Genomic DNA, 15,042 nt, shown 5'->3' with positions numbered 1-15,042 from the left:
ACTTTGGCTATTGTTGATAGTGCTGCTATAAACATGGGGGTGCATGTGTCCCTTCGAAACAGCACACCTGTATCCCGTGGATAAATGCCTAGTAGTGCAATTGCTGGATTGTAGGGTAGTTCTATTTTTAGTTTTTTGAGGAACCTCCATACTGTTTTCCAGAGTGGCTGCACCAGCTTGCATTCCCATAAATTTATGTCGTTTTAAGCCAATAAGTTTGTGGTAATTCATGATAGCAGCAGGAGGAAACTAGCATACTAGCCCTGCTGCTAGGCAGCATAACCTGTTCTCCTAGGGGAGTAAGGTCTGTGACAGTAGGGAGTGGGGAATCAAAGACTTCTGGGAAGCCCCTGCAGCCAGACTGACCCAGGTTCCTATTATAGTTGATTTATTACCTATCTCACCATGAACATATATCTAAGCAACAATACATGATTAATAATGCATTATTTAGAGGGTTGCTAAGAATTAAATAGAATAATATTTATATTACCTACTATGACCTAATTAGCTACTTTTTAAAAAACAAGTCATATCTCCTTGTGGGTTTACACACATTCGTTCTTCCATTCATTCAACAGGTGTCACTGAACACCAAGTAGTGCCTGGAACCCATACACACAGTGAGCCTGTCTGCTACAAGCTCCAAGCATTTCTCATCTAAGCTGCCACCGAGCTTCCAATCAGTCCAATACTCAACCTTACTGCTCCATCCTAAATGCAGGCTCTTACACTTGCCCACTCCCAAGGTCTCATATCTCCTCGATGGGCTCATCCTGTCAGCACCACCCTTTACCCTCCCAGGCATTGTTTTTGCAGCTTCCAGGAGCAGTCTCATCTCTGCCTTTACCCAGTTGTGCCTATCCAACTGTGCTGTACTCCCTAGACCTGCGGAGCTCCCCAACTCCACAGGATCCATCCGGATTTCCTAATTTCAAAGCTCCCCACCCCCACCTTACTTCTAACCTCCAGGTCTGAAATGCTGAGCTCTTCCTCCATAATGTCTGGGCCTACTGGCCCTCCCTAGGAAAAGGGTTTGTCCAGGATGATTTTTCTTATATCTGCAGTCCAGATTCATGCAGCTTTTACCTAGTCGAGGTCCAAGGTTCTCTTTCCTCAGAGCCTATAGCACTTTCTCTAAACCCTGAGCTGCCTCTCTAGAGTAGGATTAAGAACCTAAATATTAACACAAGGAAAAATTGCTTTCTGTCCTTTGGGTGGTGTTAACTGGGTGGAATGGGGGAACAGTCTAGCCAAGTGACGGCACTGTGGGCAGACAGGCAAGAAATCTGGGTTCTCTAGAGTCTTGCCTTGGATCTACAATGGGTGACACTGGGCAAATCTCTGCCCTCTCTAGGCCTGTCTCTCTAGCTTGTCTGTGCACTGAAGGTCCAGTGTTCTGTAAGGCTATACTTGAGCTTTGAGATTCTAGGCAGCTACCCCGGCTATGGCACACAATGGCCACAAGATGGCGCACCTCCTCTTCAGCTCAGAAGTTTGTAGCCTAACCAAACAAGTAAGCTTCAAAAAAGAACACAAAGCTTCTAAGTGAAAAGGTAGTTTACCCGAGGCATGCTACAAAATGGCAACAGAGTAGGAACTGGAGAAGGGCATTTGAACTGCCACCCTAAGGGGAAGTCAGGAGCCCCAAGACCAGAAGAGGTGTTAAGGAGAGGGCTGGTAAGTAGCAAAGGAGGAAAGGCTAAGAATATGCTTTAGAGATTTTGATCACTTTGAGGGGATGGGAGAAGAGCGAGTCCTTAGGGGGGAGCTATGGAATGAACACATTGCCCCAAAAGGACTGGGGTGGGAGTTGCAGAACAAAACTTGAGAAATTTAGGGAAAGTGGAGATTAACTTGTCTTCTTTCCCTTCTCCAGCATAGAACAAAGGGTAGAGAAATTGCAGGAGTTATTATAGCACTTGGGGAAGCTCCTCCTCCACGGTGGAAGGCACAGCAAATAGGCAAGGATCACCTGACATCCTTTTCTCTCTTTTTTGCCTTCCAATGATTAGTTTCAGGCCCCAGGAAAAACAAAGACCAACATATAGGCAGTTAGCTGGGGTTCAAAGGGTTAATCTCCAAGAATTCATTCTCTGACATCAGCCACAGCCCTTCTTTCACAACTGCACCCCCCCCAACTACCCCCACTTGTCCTCTCCTTGGGCCCCAGGTTGGCAGCCTCCTTGAATTCCTTCTTTGCTGTAATTCACTAGGGCCTTAGGACCTAGGCTCAGAGCCAGTTCCCTGCTCCCACCTCAGGTCCCAGGGGTCTAGGGCTTGCTCTAAGGGAGGAAGGAAAGCAGCCTTCCCCTCTATCTCTGCCCCTCATAGGATGTGGGGCTTAGGACCAAAGAGCCTCTGTCTTTCCCTGCCACACCCCCACACTCCCATTGTAATCCAGACAAGGAGATTTCTTGTGTCTCAGCCTCTGGCAGGCATCCTTGTGACCAAATGGTAGAAGGTCCGGGGCAGGATGGGGGAAGGGAAATCACAGGATCAGAGAAGATACCTCCCCTCTTTGGAAATTATGATACACCCCCAGAGCTCTTCAAGCTTCTTCTCCCTCTGATTCCCATCAGCAATGGGGAGAGAGGGGGGTAGATGGGGGACTCATCTGCATATAAAAGGCCGGAGGCCCTGAAGAAGTGGAAGTGGAAACTGAGAAGGTGTGGAGACACAAAGGCTAAACCTCCTGGCAGACAGTTTTGGAGCCAGAATACAAAAATGGGGGCAACCCAGGGAAGGCGTAAGACAGGGGACTGGCAGGGCAGGCCAAACAAACTTTTGAGCCGTGGGTAGAGGCCCCTGAATTTCCCTCCCTAAAAGCACAGATGTAGGAATACTGGCATCAGATAGGGATGTGGTCACAGAGGAAGTGAGACCCCCTAGAACAAAATGAGAACACCCAATTTAAAAAGTAAGAACCTTTCTGAAAAGGAACACAAACATCTGACAGTGAGAAGATTTCCTACCAGGAGGGGTGATATGATCCCCCTAGCAAGAAGTAACGGTATGGAGAATAAATGGTGTGGTCTCACTTAGCAGCAGGGGCTCAGACAACCCTATACTGCCCTATCACCACTAAGAGACTGGTACAGAGGAAAGTCTATTCCATCCTGGCAGGAAATGACATCACTCACCAGACAGGAAGGGATGGTTCTACCAACCCCAGAGGCTTCTAGGAGGGCCAATCCATGGAAGGTTGGCCCTGAATGTCCATGTCCCTCCACAGTTCTCCATCTTGGCCAAGAGGGGGGCCAAGACTCCTAGATGTTGGGTGAGGTAATTACACCCCCATCTCTTCATCAGTGATCTCCTATGGGTCCTAAATCCCTCAAATCCTTACATAGTTGCAGGGGGAAGGGGAAGAGATACTATCACACCAGAAGCTACAGGTCAAGGCTCTAGAGTCATTGTATCTATGTAAATAGCTCTAGGGTCCCAATAATTGAAGGATAAAGGCAGAGCCTCCTTAGGGGCCAGAAGGATGGTAAGGCCAGGTTTCCACGGTAACTGGATTTCAATGCAGCCTCCTCCTAGACCCAGAATAAGGGAGAATAAATTTCTAGGGAGACCAGGACCTAGTGATGAAAGAGTTATAGAAATATGAAAGGACGGGAAAGTTATTACAAGAAGGTCACATCATCCTGGCACTGCCCCCAATACCAGTGGGCCTCAAAGCCAAGCGTAACACTTTCATCCTCTAGTGGTTCAGGAGGTCCACCTTGGAGCCCCTCCCCTGGGGGCTTCCATACAGCCCTCAAGTTCCCTAGCCTGGTGGCTGTCAGGTCCACCTCAGTCCTGGCCCTGTCCCCACTGGGTATAACCTTTGCCCAGTCCATTTCAGGACGGGGAGCCCCAGGGGGGCCCTGTTCATCCATCTCGCTGGGGGCCACCGTGTCTAGGAAACTGCCGATGGAGACACTGTCCAGCCGGTCAGTGGAGCTGGTGTCTGGCAGGCTGTCCCAGCTGCCTCGCCTTGAGCGGCCTGGACTCCCGCCTGTCAGACTATATTGGCTGCTGGTGAGGCTGCTGCAGTGGCTGGTCAATGTCCCCCGCTCCTCCAACAGCCAGCGCACAGCCTCGATGCCCTCATTCAAAGTCACCAGCTGCTGCAGGATCTTCACATCGATGGCTCGCAGGTAAGCCTGGGGGAGTAGGAGAAGGAATCAGTCTGAGCTTCAGAGCCATGGGTTTCCCAAATATTTCTAGAGACCCCACTTTGTGGTCCAACCAACCATGCCTCAATTTTAAGAAGCATGGGAATAGAAGTATGGTTGATTTAGAGTGTGGGCTTTAGAAGCAGACAGATTGCAGTTGTTGTTTAAAAAAATTTTTTTAACGTTTATTTATTATTGAGAGACAGAGAGACAGAGCGTGAGCAGGGGAGGGGCAAAGAGAGAGAGGGAGACACAGAATCAGAAGCAGGCTCCAGGCTCTGAGCTGTCAGCACAGAGCCCGATGCGGGGCTCGAACTCATGAACCGTGAGATCATGACCTGAGCCGAAGTCGGATGCTCAACAGACTGAGCCACCCAGACGCCGCAGATTGCAGTTTAAAATCTCAGTTCTGGGGGCACCTGGGTGGCTCAGTCCGTTAAGCATCCGACTTCATGATCACACAGTTCATGAGTTCAAGCCCCGCATCAGGCTCTGTGCTGACAGCTCAGAGCCTGGAGCCTGCTTCAGATTCTGTGTCTCCCTCTCTCTCTGTCCCTCCCCCATTCACACTCTGTCTCTCTCTTTCTCTTTCAAAAATAAACGTTAAAAAATAATTTAAGTATTCAACACAGTGCGTGACACAGAGTTAGGTCTCAGTAAATGTTTAGTATCGAAATCCGATCCCACTGAGATTTGAACTTCATAGAATAGGGCATTAACTATTGAACCAGTCCAGAATCAAAGAATAACCTGATAGGGAGTCTGGTGTTAATTAGGAAGTAGACTGAGCCAAAAGGAGGCAGGAGCTGGGGAATAAAGAGGGAGCTCACCTGGCCCCACAGTCCCTTCAGGGTGTGGGTAGCAGTTGTTCAAAGGGTCAGAATCCTGTTGGCTACAGATGCAGGGCTTCTCTTCACCACACACTAGTCTAGGGTGTCTGTACTGGGAGTAATTCTGACTTACCAGGTAATCTTTAGGTCCCTCCCACCTCAGATCCCCTAAGTTATCTTCCGCAAATACCGATCTGAATCTGTCCCTCCCTTGCTCAAGAAACTTTCTGGGCTTTGCACAGCTCTTAGAGAATAAAATCTAAATATTTTAGCAGCAGGCATTCAAAAGCTGTCATAATACATCCCCTGCCTGTCTCTCCGCTTCACTTTTAGCATACTTCCCTGGAAGCCCCCCAGTCCCGTCACACATGACTTTCTGATTTCATATTTATTTAATTTTCCTTTTAGGCAAAGTAATGGATGCACATAGATTAAAGACACAAAGAGTTCTGTGAGATTTATCATGAAAGTAATAGTCCCCCATCCTAATCCTAAATCTTTCTTCCCAGAAACAACCATTATTCATTTTTTATCTGCTTATTTTGGTACTTAGATTCTAATCTCCAAATAACATTCCACTTACTGACTTTTAAGTTTTAGGTGTTTTCTACTGCCTTCCCATACGATAGAAGGTTAAGGATTTAACTTTTTCATCCTACTCCCCGATCCTCTGCCATACAGACACCTTTCTCTCTGTATTCCAACATACGCGATAAAATGAATTATTCAGTATTTACCTTATTAGGATTTGGAAATGCTATTCGCGGCCAAGTTGTACAGTTTACTATGGCTACTTTTCATTTCTTACTTCATGTTTTCCTTAGAATAATAATATTATTGTAATTATGCCTTAGAATAATAATAAATGATATATATCATCTTACATAATTATTACGTTATTATCATATTATTACTACTACATACACTACTACTACTCTTTTGCTTAGTTTGCTATATAATCATCAGTAAGTCAGCCTCAAACCCTCTCCCAATTGTCTGAATTTTCCTCTCAAGGCTTTTAAACATATCACATCTTCCATCTATTCCATGTTCTTAGAGACAGCTCTTCAGGAGCCTTCTTTTTTATATATAAAATTTCTAATATTTATTATTTTTAAAAAACTTTTAATGTTTATTTATTTTTGAAAGAGAGAGACAGCGTGTGAGTGGAGGAGGGGCAGAGAGAGAGGGAGAGACAGAATCTGAAGCTCAAACCCATGAACTGTGAGATGATGACCTGAGCTGAAGTTGGATGTTTAACCTACTGAGCCACTAGGACGCCCTTATCTATTTATTTTTGAGAAAGAGAGAGCATGAGCAAGTAGGGGAGGGGCAGAGAGAGAGGGAGACAGAGAATCCCAAGTGGGGATGGAATTCATGCACCATGAGATCATGACCTGAGCTGCCCAGGCGCCCCAGGAGCCTTCTGATCTGCCCCAATCTGTACCTGCTGCACAACTATCCTCCAGGGATCCCCCTTCACTCTCATCCTAGGGACTCCCTTTGCCTCTTTCCTGAGTTGGATCCCTTGTTTCCTGATCCTATGTCTTCTTCTTTCTTGATTCACTCCTTTATTGTGTGTGTGGTGCTTTTCCTTCAGTAGCTTCCTGCAACAATCTACATAGGAGGTACATTTGTTGAAGCTTCACATGTTTAAAATGCTGTTTTCCTCCCCTCCCCTCATAGACAGTTGATGGGTATAGAATTCCAGGTTGAAAATAAATTTTCCTCAGGATTTAAGGCATTGTTCCATTGTCTTTTAGTTTCCAGTGTTAAACTTAAAAGTATGATGCCATTATGATTCCTGATTGTATGTATCCATCTTCCTTTTCTTTCTGGAAGTTTTTAGGATCTTCTCTTTGTTCCCAATGTTGTTGTTTTTTTTTTAATTTTTATTTGTTGTTTTTAAGTTTATTTATTGATTTTGAAAGAAAGAGAGTATGAGTGAGGGAGGGGCAGAGAGATAGGGAGAGAGAGAATCCCAAGTAGGCTCTGTGCTAGCAAAGTGGGGCTTGATCCCATGAACTGTGAGATCATGACCTGAGCTGAAATCAAGAGTTGTACGCTTAACCAACTGAGCCACCCAGGCACCCTGTTCCCAGTGTTCTAAATTATCCCAATAATTTGCCATGGCGTGGGTCTATTTTCATACATTGAATTGGCCACTTGATGGGTCCTTTTAATCTGGAGGCTCATATCCTTCAGTTCTGAGAGATTTTCTTTCTTTCTTTCTTGATTTCTCCTCCACTATTTCTATGATCTTTCTGGAAATCCTATTATTTGAATAGAGGGTGTCCTGGACAGATCCTCTCTCTTTTTTTTTTTTAATCCTCTTCCATCTTTTTCTATATTTGTTCTAGTTTCTGAAATATTTCAACATTATCAACCCTTCTACTGAGTTTTTCATATTTTCCTATCATGTTTTTATTTCTAAGAGTTGTTCTAGTTCTCTGAATGTTTTCCTGTTTATAGCTTCCTGATATGGCTGCAATATTATCTTATCTTTTTAGGGATATAGTTAATGATTTTTTTATAAGTTCTCATCTTCCAATATTATCTCCATTTCATTCAAGTTGTTTTTTTCTGTTTATCTACATCTGTACAGTTAGAGGGTCTCATCAGGTCTCTTACAGTGTTTAGTAGCTGCTCATACTTCAGAGTGGTCTCTAAAAAGCTGGTTGCAAACTGGCAATTATCTGGCTGGGCTATTTGGGTTAGCCCTGAGTCAGTATCTCTTATGGTTACTTTCTCTCAGGTTCACCATATTCACCATATTATACCCATCTTGAGAATATAAGGAAAGCTGCCAAGTAGGGGGAAATGCTAGAAGGGTATATCATAACATTTAATACATTTTTACTTAATCCCTCTTGCCTTCAACTTTGTTGTCTCTCAATCTGGAGACCTTTGGTTCTAGGTGTTTTTTTTTTTTAATAACAATTTATAAATGTTTATTGAATTATTCAGTAAATGATTGTTTTACATCTAGAATGATAAACCAGAATATAACCAAGTATTTGTACACTGAGAAAAATATAGGCACTGGAATTAAACAGATCTGGATTCAAACTCCCGTTATGCCATTAATGAACCATATGATTTTGGAATTTTTATTCCCCTTTAAACCTTCATTTCTTCATTGTAAAATGAGGATACTATTTTTTTAAATTTTTATTTAATTAATTAACTTATTTATTTTTAATTAAAAAGTCTCCACACCCAACATGGGGCTTGAACTCACAACCCTGAGATTAAGAGTCACATGCCCTACCAACTGAGCCAGCCAGGTGCACCGAGGACACTACCTAATTAAAAAGTTTATTTTAAAAAACGGAAGGTTGTCCCTAGGTGGCTCAGTTAGTTAAGCGTCTGACTCTTGATTTCGGCCCAGGTCATGATCTCATGGTTCATGAGATGGCCCTGTGTTGGGCTCTGTGCTGAGCATAGAGCCTGATTGGGATTTTTCTCTTCCTCTCTCTCTGCCCCTCCCCCTCTTGCTCTCTCTCCTTCATTATAAATAAATAAACATTTAAAAAATAAAAATAAATGGAAGGAATGCATTAACATGCACAAGATACTGCCTGACAAGTATTAGTTCATAAATGGTAGCTATTTAACTTTACATATTACTATGGTAAACCTAATTACCATGGCATAAGCACAGAACAAAATTCTGTACCTGAAATTATTTGTGACTTTGGAATAATATCACAACTCTAATTCAATGAAACAGATGGTTATTTGGTTCCTGAGTTGTCTAATGATTACAAAGATAATGGAGAAACTGTCCCTACTTAACAGAAACTTGCAGTTTCAATAAAGAGATATGAACAGGGGCAACTGGGTGGCTCAATTGGTTAAGCATCCAACTTCTGCTCAGGTCATGATCTTGCAGTCTGTGAGTTCGAACCTCACATCGGGCTCTGTGCTGACAGCTCAGAGCCTGGAGCGTGCTTCAGCTTCTGTGTCTCCCTCTCTCTCTGCCCCTCCCCTGCACATGCTCTGTCTCTCTCTGTCTCTCAAAAATAAATAAACATTAAAAAAAATTTTTTTTAAATAAAGAGATATAAACATGAACAACTGAAATGCCACAGACTATACAGATTATTGACATATGATAAGGAAGATTATCTTCAATTGTTTCATACTGGGGACAAATAAGTTAACAGTGAAACCAACAGCCCTAGTCCAAAACCAAACTAGATGTATTAAATAAAACTTCTCATACTAAAAATGCTTCTCCTGCTATAATTCCTCCTTTCTTCCTTTCTTCTCTCCTTCCTTCCCCTTCTTCCCTTCCTTCTGTACTATTCTTTTCCAAAACTTACATCTCCAATCTTCTGTTAGGATAAAGAAGTGGCTGGCACCTGGTTGCCCAGTTAGGGAGGAGATCTTAGAATATGATTCTTTTTTTTTATTTTTATTAAAAATTTTTTTTAATGTTTATTTATTTTTGAGAGAGACAGAGACAGAATGTGAGTGGGTTGGGGCAGAGAGAGAGGGAGACACAGAATCTGAAGAAGGCTCCAGGCCGTCAGCACAGAGCCCGACGCAGGACTCAAACTCACGAGCTGTGAGATCATGACCTGAGCCGAAGTCGGACGCTCAACCAACTGAGCCACCCAGGCGCCCCATCTTAGAATATGATTCTTAAACAGACATTCACAAACCCTTCTGTTTTCAGCTTCACTTGTGCCCCTCAGTTCTAGAAATACCCAGTGCTTCCAACTCCTGTGACCTTTGAGGGTTTCTGTAGTGCAAAATGTGTTGCTTTTCAGCTTTCCTTGCTGCTAGCTTGAAATTCAGCTTTTTTTTTCAGGTCTACTAAGTTACAAGTCTTCCTTCTGATCTTTAGCTTCCAAAATTTTATTCCTATCATCTTCTCTCCTATTTTTGTTGTCATAATGGTTTCATGGCCTTTAAAATAATCCTTCTATTGGCTTTTTAGTGAAGTTTCAGAAGGAAATGAAGGTAAATGCATGTGTTCAATCTGCCATCTTGAATTGGAATTCCCACTGACTTTATTCATTTTTCAAGCCCCAGCCTCAAATGCCACCTCCTCTAGGAAGTCTTCCCTGCTCTTCCTCACGATGTAATTAATCCATTCAGTTATGAAACAATATTTACTGGGTGTTTCTTATAGGCATTGCATTGTGTTAAAGGAAGAAAAGACACCATTTCTTAGCTTCAGGGAGTTCACAATCTATGGGTAAGATAAGACAATGACACAAGCACTAAAAATTCAATGTAGTAAATGCTAGGGGAAACAACTGCTATATAGAGGGTCACAGGTACCTAGAGGGCCCTAACCCAACAAAGGGAGGTAAGAAAATGCTTCCTAGAATAAGGCACATCAGCCGAGGCATGAAGGTTAAGTAGGACTTAGCCAGACTAAGCGGTGGAGAGAGACATTCCAACCAGAGTAAACAGCATGTAACCCCTCCAATTCAAAGTGGCCTTTCCAGGGGTGCCTGGCTGGCTCAGTCAGTAGAGTGTAAGGATCTTGATCTCAGGGTTGAGGGTTCAAACCCCATGATAGATGCAGACATTACTTAAAAAGTAAATCATAAAAAAAAAAAAAGTAGCCTTTCCAGAGTACAAATCTGACCATGTCACTCCTTAATGAAAACTCTTCCAGGAAGCCCATGCTGTGTTCCAATAACACTTATGGTCCTGTACCAGAGTTATTAGTCTCTCTCCCTCCTTCCTGTGAATTCAGACTGTGAGCTCCCCGAGAGTAGGTCCTGCACAGTTCATTTATGGTGCTTAGCCTAGGTCATATTAGACTTTGTGATTCTATTGCCTTTACCATCCTTGGCCCCTCTGGAGGTCTCCAGGATTCAGGGGGTTGGGTTTTACCATGCTGATGAAAAATGAGTTCTGTGACAGTGGGATTCCCTGACTGTGACAGCATCACTCCCCAGAATAGAAAAAAGCAAGGCTTTTCTTGCCAGAAAAAGAAACACTCATTCCACACCGTCTCTTTGGAAACAGAAAGGTATAAATAGCTCAGAGAGATGCAGCCTTAAAGGCCACCACAATCCAATTCTCTTCCCAGGGGGATTCAGGTTCCCCACTCCCCCACTTAACACATACATATTAGACTCTCGGCCCAGCCCTAGGGTCACAAGTATGGCTCCCTCATCACTCAATACAAATCAGGCCCTGGGGTAAAGCCCGGAGATTCCAGGCCCAGCTCCCCGGCCACAGATTGAGATTCTCAGACTATTCTTACTAGGACTATCTGGTCCCACAAGCTCCTGTCCTCTCATCTTCCAAGAGGCAGAAAAACTGAGGCCAAAAGAAAGTCAGGGCCCTGCTCAAGATCTCAAAATGATTCAGGAGCTGAGCCAGGACTTGAACCCAGGTCTTCTCCCCCTTCTTGCCTGAAGCTTTTTCTCAAGCTGCTCTGTGGGGGCTCTGTGGGGGCAACAGTTCTTTGGGTGGATTAAGTAGGGAAGGTTGCTATTGTTTTCCTTTCCTACATACCCCAGACTCTGGCTGGTTCACTCAACGTGTGAGAGGGGGAGGGAACCAAGAGGAAAGGAGCCTAGAAGCAGGAATAACCTTGGCCTCAAGAGCAGGGCTGTCCCCTCCCTGCAGGATTGCTGGGAGAGGGACAGTTGAAAGACAGTGCTTAAAGGGCTTGGACCAGTACTGCCACCAGTTACTCCAAGGGAAACCCCTTGCCCTGTCCTGTCCTCCCTAGGTGCAACCCAGTGGGCAGGGCAGAGTACGCAAATATATCAATGACACCTTGACCAAGGAGAGAGAAAGGAATGGGGTAGGTAGTGACCTTTCACTGTTTGGGCCCCCAAGCAAGCGCCCTCCTTTGTGCCTTTAATGGGCAGCCTAGGGTCCTAGACCAGGCTGGGTCAAGAATGCAGAGACCTGGGGCTCCTGGGTGGCTCAGTCAGTTAAGCTCCAATTTAGGCTCAGGTCATTACCAGGGTCTGGCTCTGTGCCCAACAGCTGGGGCTGGAGCCTGCTTCAGATTCTTCGTCTCCCTCTCTCTCTGCCCCTCCCCCACTCACACCCTGTCTCTCTCTCTCTCTCTCTCTCTCTGTCTCAAAAATAAACATTAAAAAATTTAAAAAACAGAATGCAGAAACCTGATCAGAAGTTAAATGCACCCCCTTAAAGTTTACAACCAGAAAATCTCCATCAAAGGCAGAAGAGTTCTGAGCCAGAGAGGAGGCATGGCTCCACCACGGAGCTCCTGAGTGAGCCCAGGCAAGCCCCTGAACACCTGCAAGCATGCTTCATCCTATGGAGGAATGATGACTGCTCTTCTCACTTCAATGACGTAAAATGTCTTTAAAGTGTCTGGCACAAAGCAGATCTCAACGGTAAAAATGTAAAGTGCAGGCAGATCATCTGGATTCAAAGCCTGGCTCTGCATTTTACTTTTTATATGACCTTGAGTAGTTATTTAACCTCTCTGTGCCTCAGTTTCTTTATCTATAAAAGATCACTTGCCAAATAGGGTTGCTGTGAGTATTAAGCGAATATTTTGTAAAGTGCTCAACATGATACCTGGCACCACTCTGTACAATGAGGCAAATTCGAGCCCCTCCCTTAGGTGGGCAGTCACAGCCCTGCCCTGAAGAATCTGGCACTCACCTCCAACCTTCAGGGCCAAGTGCACACATGGCATTCGAATCCTTCCCCCATGAGCCTTCCCTGATTACTCTGCCCACAAGGCTCTCCTCTCAGACTTGCAGGCTGTCTAGGAGCTCCCATGCCCTCCTTCTCTGCTCTCTCACAGCCCAGCCTGGCACAGAACTGGGCAGACAGTAGGGCTCCAGGAAAACCTATTAACTGACACACTCACCATGGCCTCCTGGTTCTAAGCCAGAGAAAATTCTTCGGATCCCCAGAACTGGCTGCAAAGTGGTGGCAGGTGTGAATCACCCCCTTCACCGGAACCAGGGCCTTGGGGAGCCTAGGCAGCCCCAGATGCCCTTCTGGCTCTGAATCTAGACCAGCAGCAACAGGGGAGGGGGAGGGTGCCTGTTTCCTTCTCTTCTCCCCAAGAAGTTACAGATAAAATATAAATATCCTTGGGGTGCTCGGAGATGATGGAGCCAATGCTGATGGTGCTGCTACTCTGACTGCTCAGGTTCTAGGAACTTCCAAATATTTTAAGTGGGGGTGGGAGAACATTGCAGGAAGGGAGGATGTCTTTAGTGGCCCTAGTCCAGGAGGTTTTCACCCAGATCTCTTCTGTGCTAAATCCTGTCATGAACACTGAGGCCTCAGAGGAGCAACCCAGTTTGCAGGAAGAGAAGAAACTGGTTGCCCTTTAATGGTGGCCGGGGGATAGACGGCACCTGGTGGAGGGGTGGGGTGGAGGAGATTTGGGCTGTGCTAGGTTCTCAGTGTTTCCCAATCCTCACCTCTCCCCTCCCAATTATTTGGCAGTAAAAACTTCCTAGAGCCCATGCCTCCCACCTCAAGTCTTCAGGACCCATCAACACCCCACTTACCCTTGGGAGGGGCAATTAATGGACCCCAGGGTTTAAGGATTGATCTGGAAGGGACCCTGAGGAGTAAGGTGGGGAATTTTAATGTTCTCCTCTCCTGTCCAACTCTGGGGGCATAAGTCTGTCCCTCAGCCCTAGCTGGGGATTCCATCCCCTGGCCCATGGAGCCCACACTCACCAGCTCCATCCTCAGCGCCATGATCTTGTCCCCCAGGCCGTGGCCCGTGTTGGGCGCCCCCGGGAGCAGCAGGGCGCCAGAGGTTCCTGGCTCCCATTCGCCTCGCAGCCCGCGGAGCAGCCCTTCAGGGGTCTTCCTGCCCACCTTGCCCTCCACATCTCGAAGGTCAGGCGATTGGGACTCCGCAGTCCCCTCCATGCCGGCCTACCGCTTAAAAGTGCTGGGAGACCGGACGGCGGGATCTTGTTCCCAGGGGTCCTCCTTTCTCCGCGGCTAGCGCCGAGCGGAACCGGTGGGTCCCCGCCCGCGCCGCGCGGGGGCGGTCGAAGGGCGCCGTAACACTCAGAAAAGCAGCGCAGAGCCGCGCGCGCGTGTGCGTGTGCGTGTGTATGTGTGTGTGTCGGTCGAGGGCTGTGCACACGTCTGAACGTCTGGCCCTGGAATGGGTGGGGGTCGGCGATTTGTACTTGGATTTGTACTTGAAGGGGCGCTAGGAGAGTTCAGTGCCTTCTGCCCACTCTTCCAACTAAATCTAGCCAGGCACACAGCAGGCGCCCCGTAAGTGTTGCAGAACAAAGGCTAAATAAGCATCCTCAGGAATTTGGGAAATTAAGAGATCTGCAGAGGTTTTTGAAAGACTTCCTGGAGTAGAAGGGCTGGGTCTAAAACAGTGGTCAGAATTTAGCTACCTACACACACACACACACACACACACACACACACACACACACACACCACTTTCAGTGTAGCCACTGAATTTATTTTTTTAAGTTTGTTTGTTTGTTTGTAAGTAATCTCTTCATCCAAGGTGGAGTTCAGACTCACAACCGGGGATCAAGAGGGAGTCAGTCAGGCACCACCACCACCCCTCCCAGCCACTGAGTTTAGATTAAAGAAATAGAAAGTAACATTCTGTGCCTTGTGGCTCAGTTGGTTATGCAAGGGACTCTTGGTTTAGACTCAGGTCATGATCTCACGTTTTGTTGGTTCAAGCCCCGTATCTGGCTCTGTAATGACAGTGTAGAACCTGCTTGGGATTCTCTCTCTCCCTTTCTGTCTGTCCCTCCCCTGCTTGCTCTAAACAAACAAACAAACAAACAAACAAACAAGAAAGAAAGTAACGTTCTTCTGGCCACTGAGAAGTAATCAGTATGAAAGATGAAAGGTCCACATGGGCCAGCCAGATCAGATCCTGTAGACTGATGCTTCTTAAGCTTGACTGTGCATATGAATTATCTGCACATCTTGTTAAAATGCAGATTGTAATTCTGTAGATCTGGGATGGGGTCTGAGATTCTTCTTTTCTAACAAGCTCCCAGGCGATGGCCATGCTGCTGTAGAACTGTAGAAGATAGTTCTATAGTGCTTGGATTATGTTTTATAAG

The 15,042-nt window shown here is 45.7% G+C and overlaps 1 protein-coding gene across 1 annotated transcript; it reads right to left on the bottom strand.

The window, feature by feature from the left end:
* Positions 1–524: 524 nt before the first annotated feature.
* Positions 525–13,913, bottom strand: LURAP1 (leucine rich adaptor protein 1). The gene is made up of 2 exons (XM_015535344.2): positions 13,658–13,913; positions 525–4,151 (listed from the first exon to the last, which is right to left on the bottom strand). The coding sequence occupies exons 1-2, from the start codon at positions 13,853–13,855 to the stop codon at positions 3,630–3,632; spliced, it is 720 nt and encodes a 239-aa protein (XP_015390830.2). The 5' UTR covers positions 13,856–13,913; the 3' UTR covers positions 525–3,629.
* Positions 13,914–15,042: the final 1,129 nt, after the last annotated feature.

This window comes from Panthera tigris, chromosome C1 (assembly GCF_018350195.1).
Source record: "Panthera tigris isolate Pti1 chromosome C1, P.tigris_Pti1_mat1.1, whole genome shotgun sequence".
Taxonomy (NCBI): Eukaryota; Metazoa; Chordata; class Mammalia; order Carnivora; family Felidae; genus Panthera; species Panthera tigris.
The sequence above is the reverse complement of the archived record's forward strand: the minus strand, read 5'-3'. Positions and strand labels throughout refer to the sequence as shown.

What these genes read in the sequence shown, in the direction of transcription:
- LURAP1 (XM_015535344.2), bottom strand. Translation starts at nt 13,855, where the DNA reads ATGGAGGGGACTGCGGAGTCCCAATCGCCTGACCTTCGAGATGTGGAG. An exon ending in TGGCGCTGAGGATGGAGCTG is followed by an intron (nt 4,152 to 13,657) that starts GTGAGTGTGGGC and finishes CTACTCCCCCAG; the next exon opens with GCTTACCTGCGAGCCATCGA.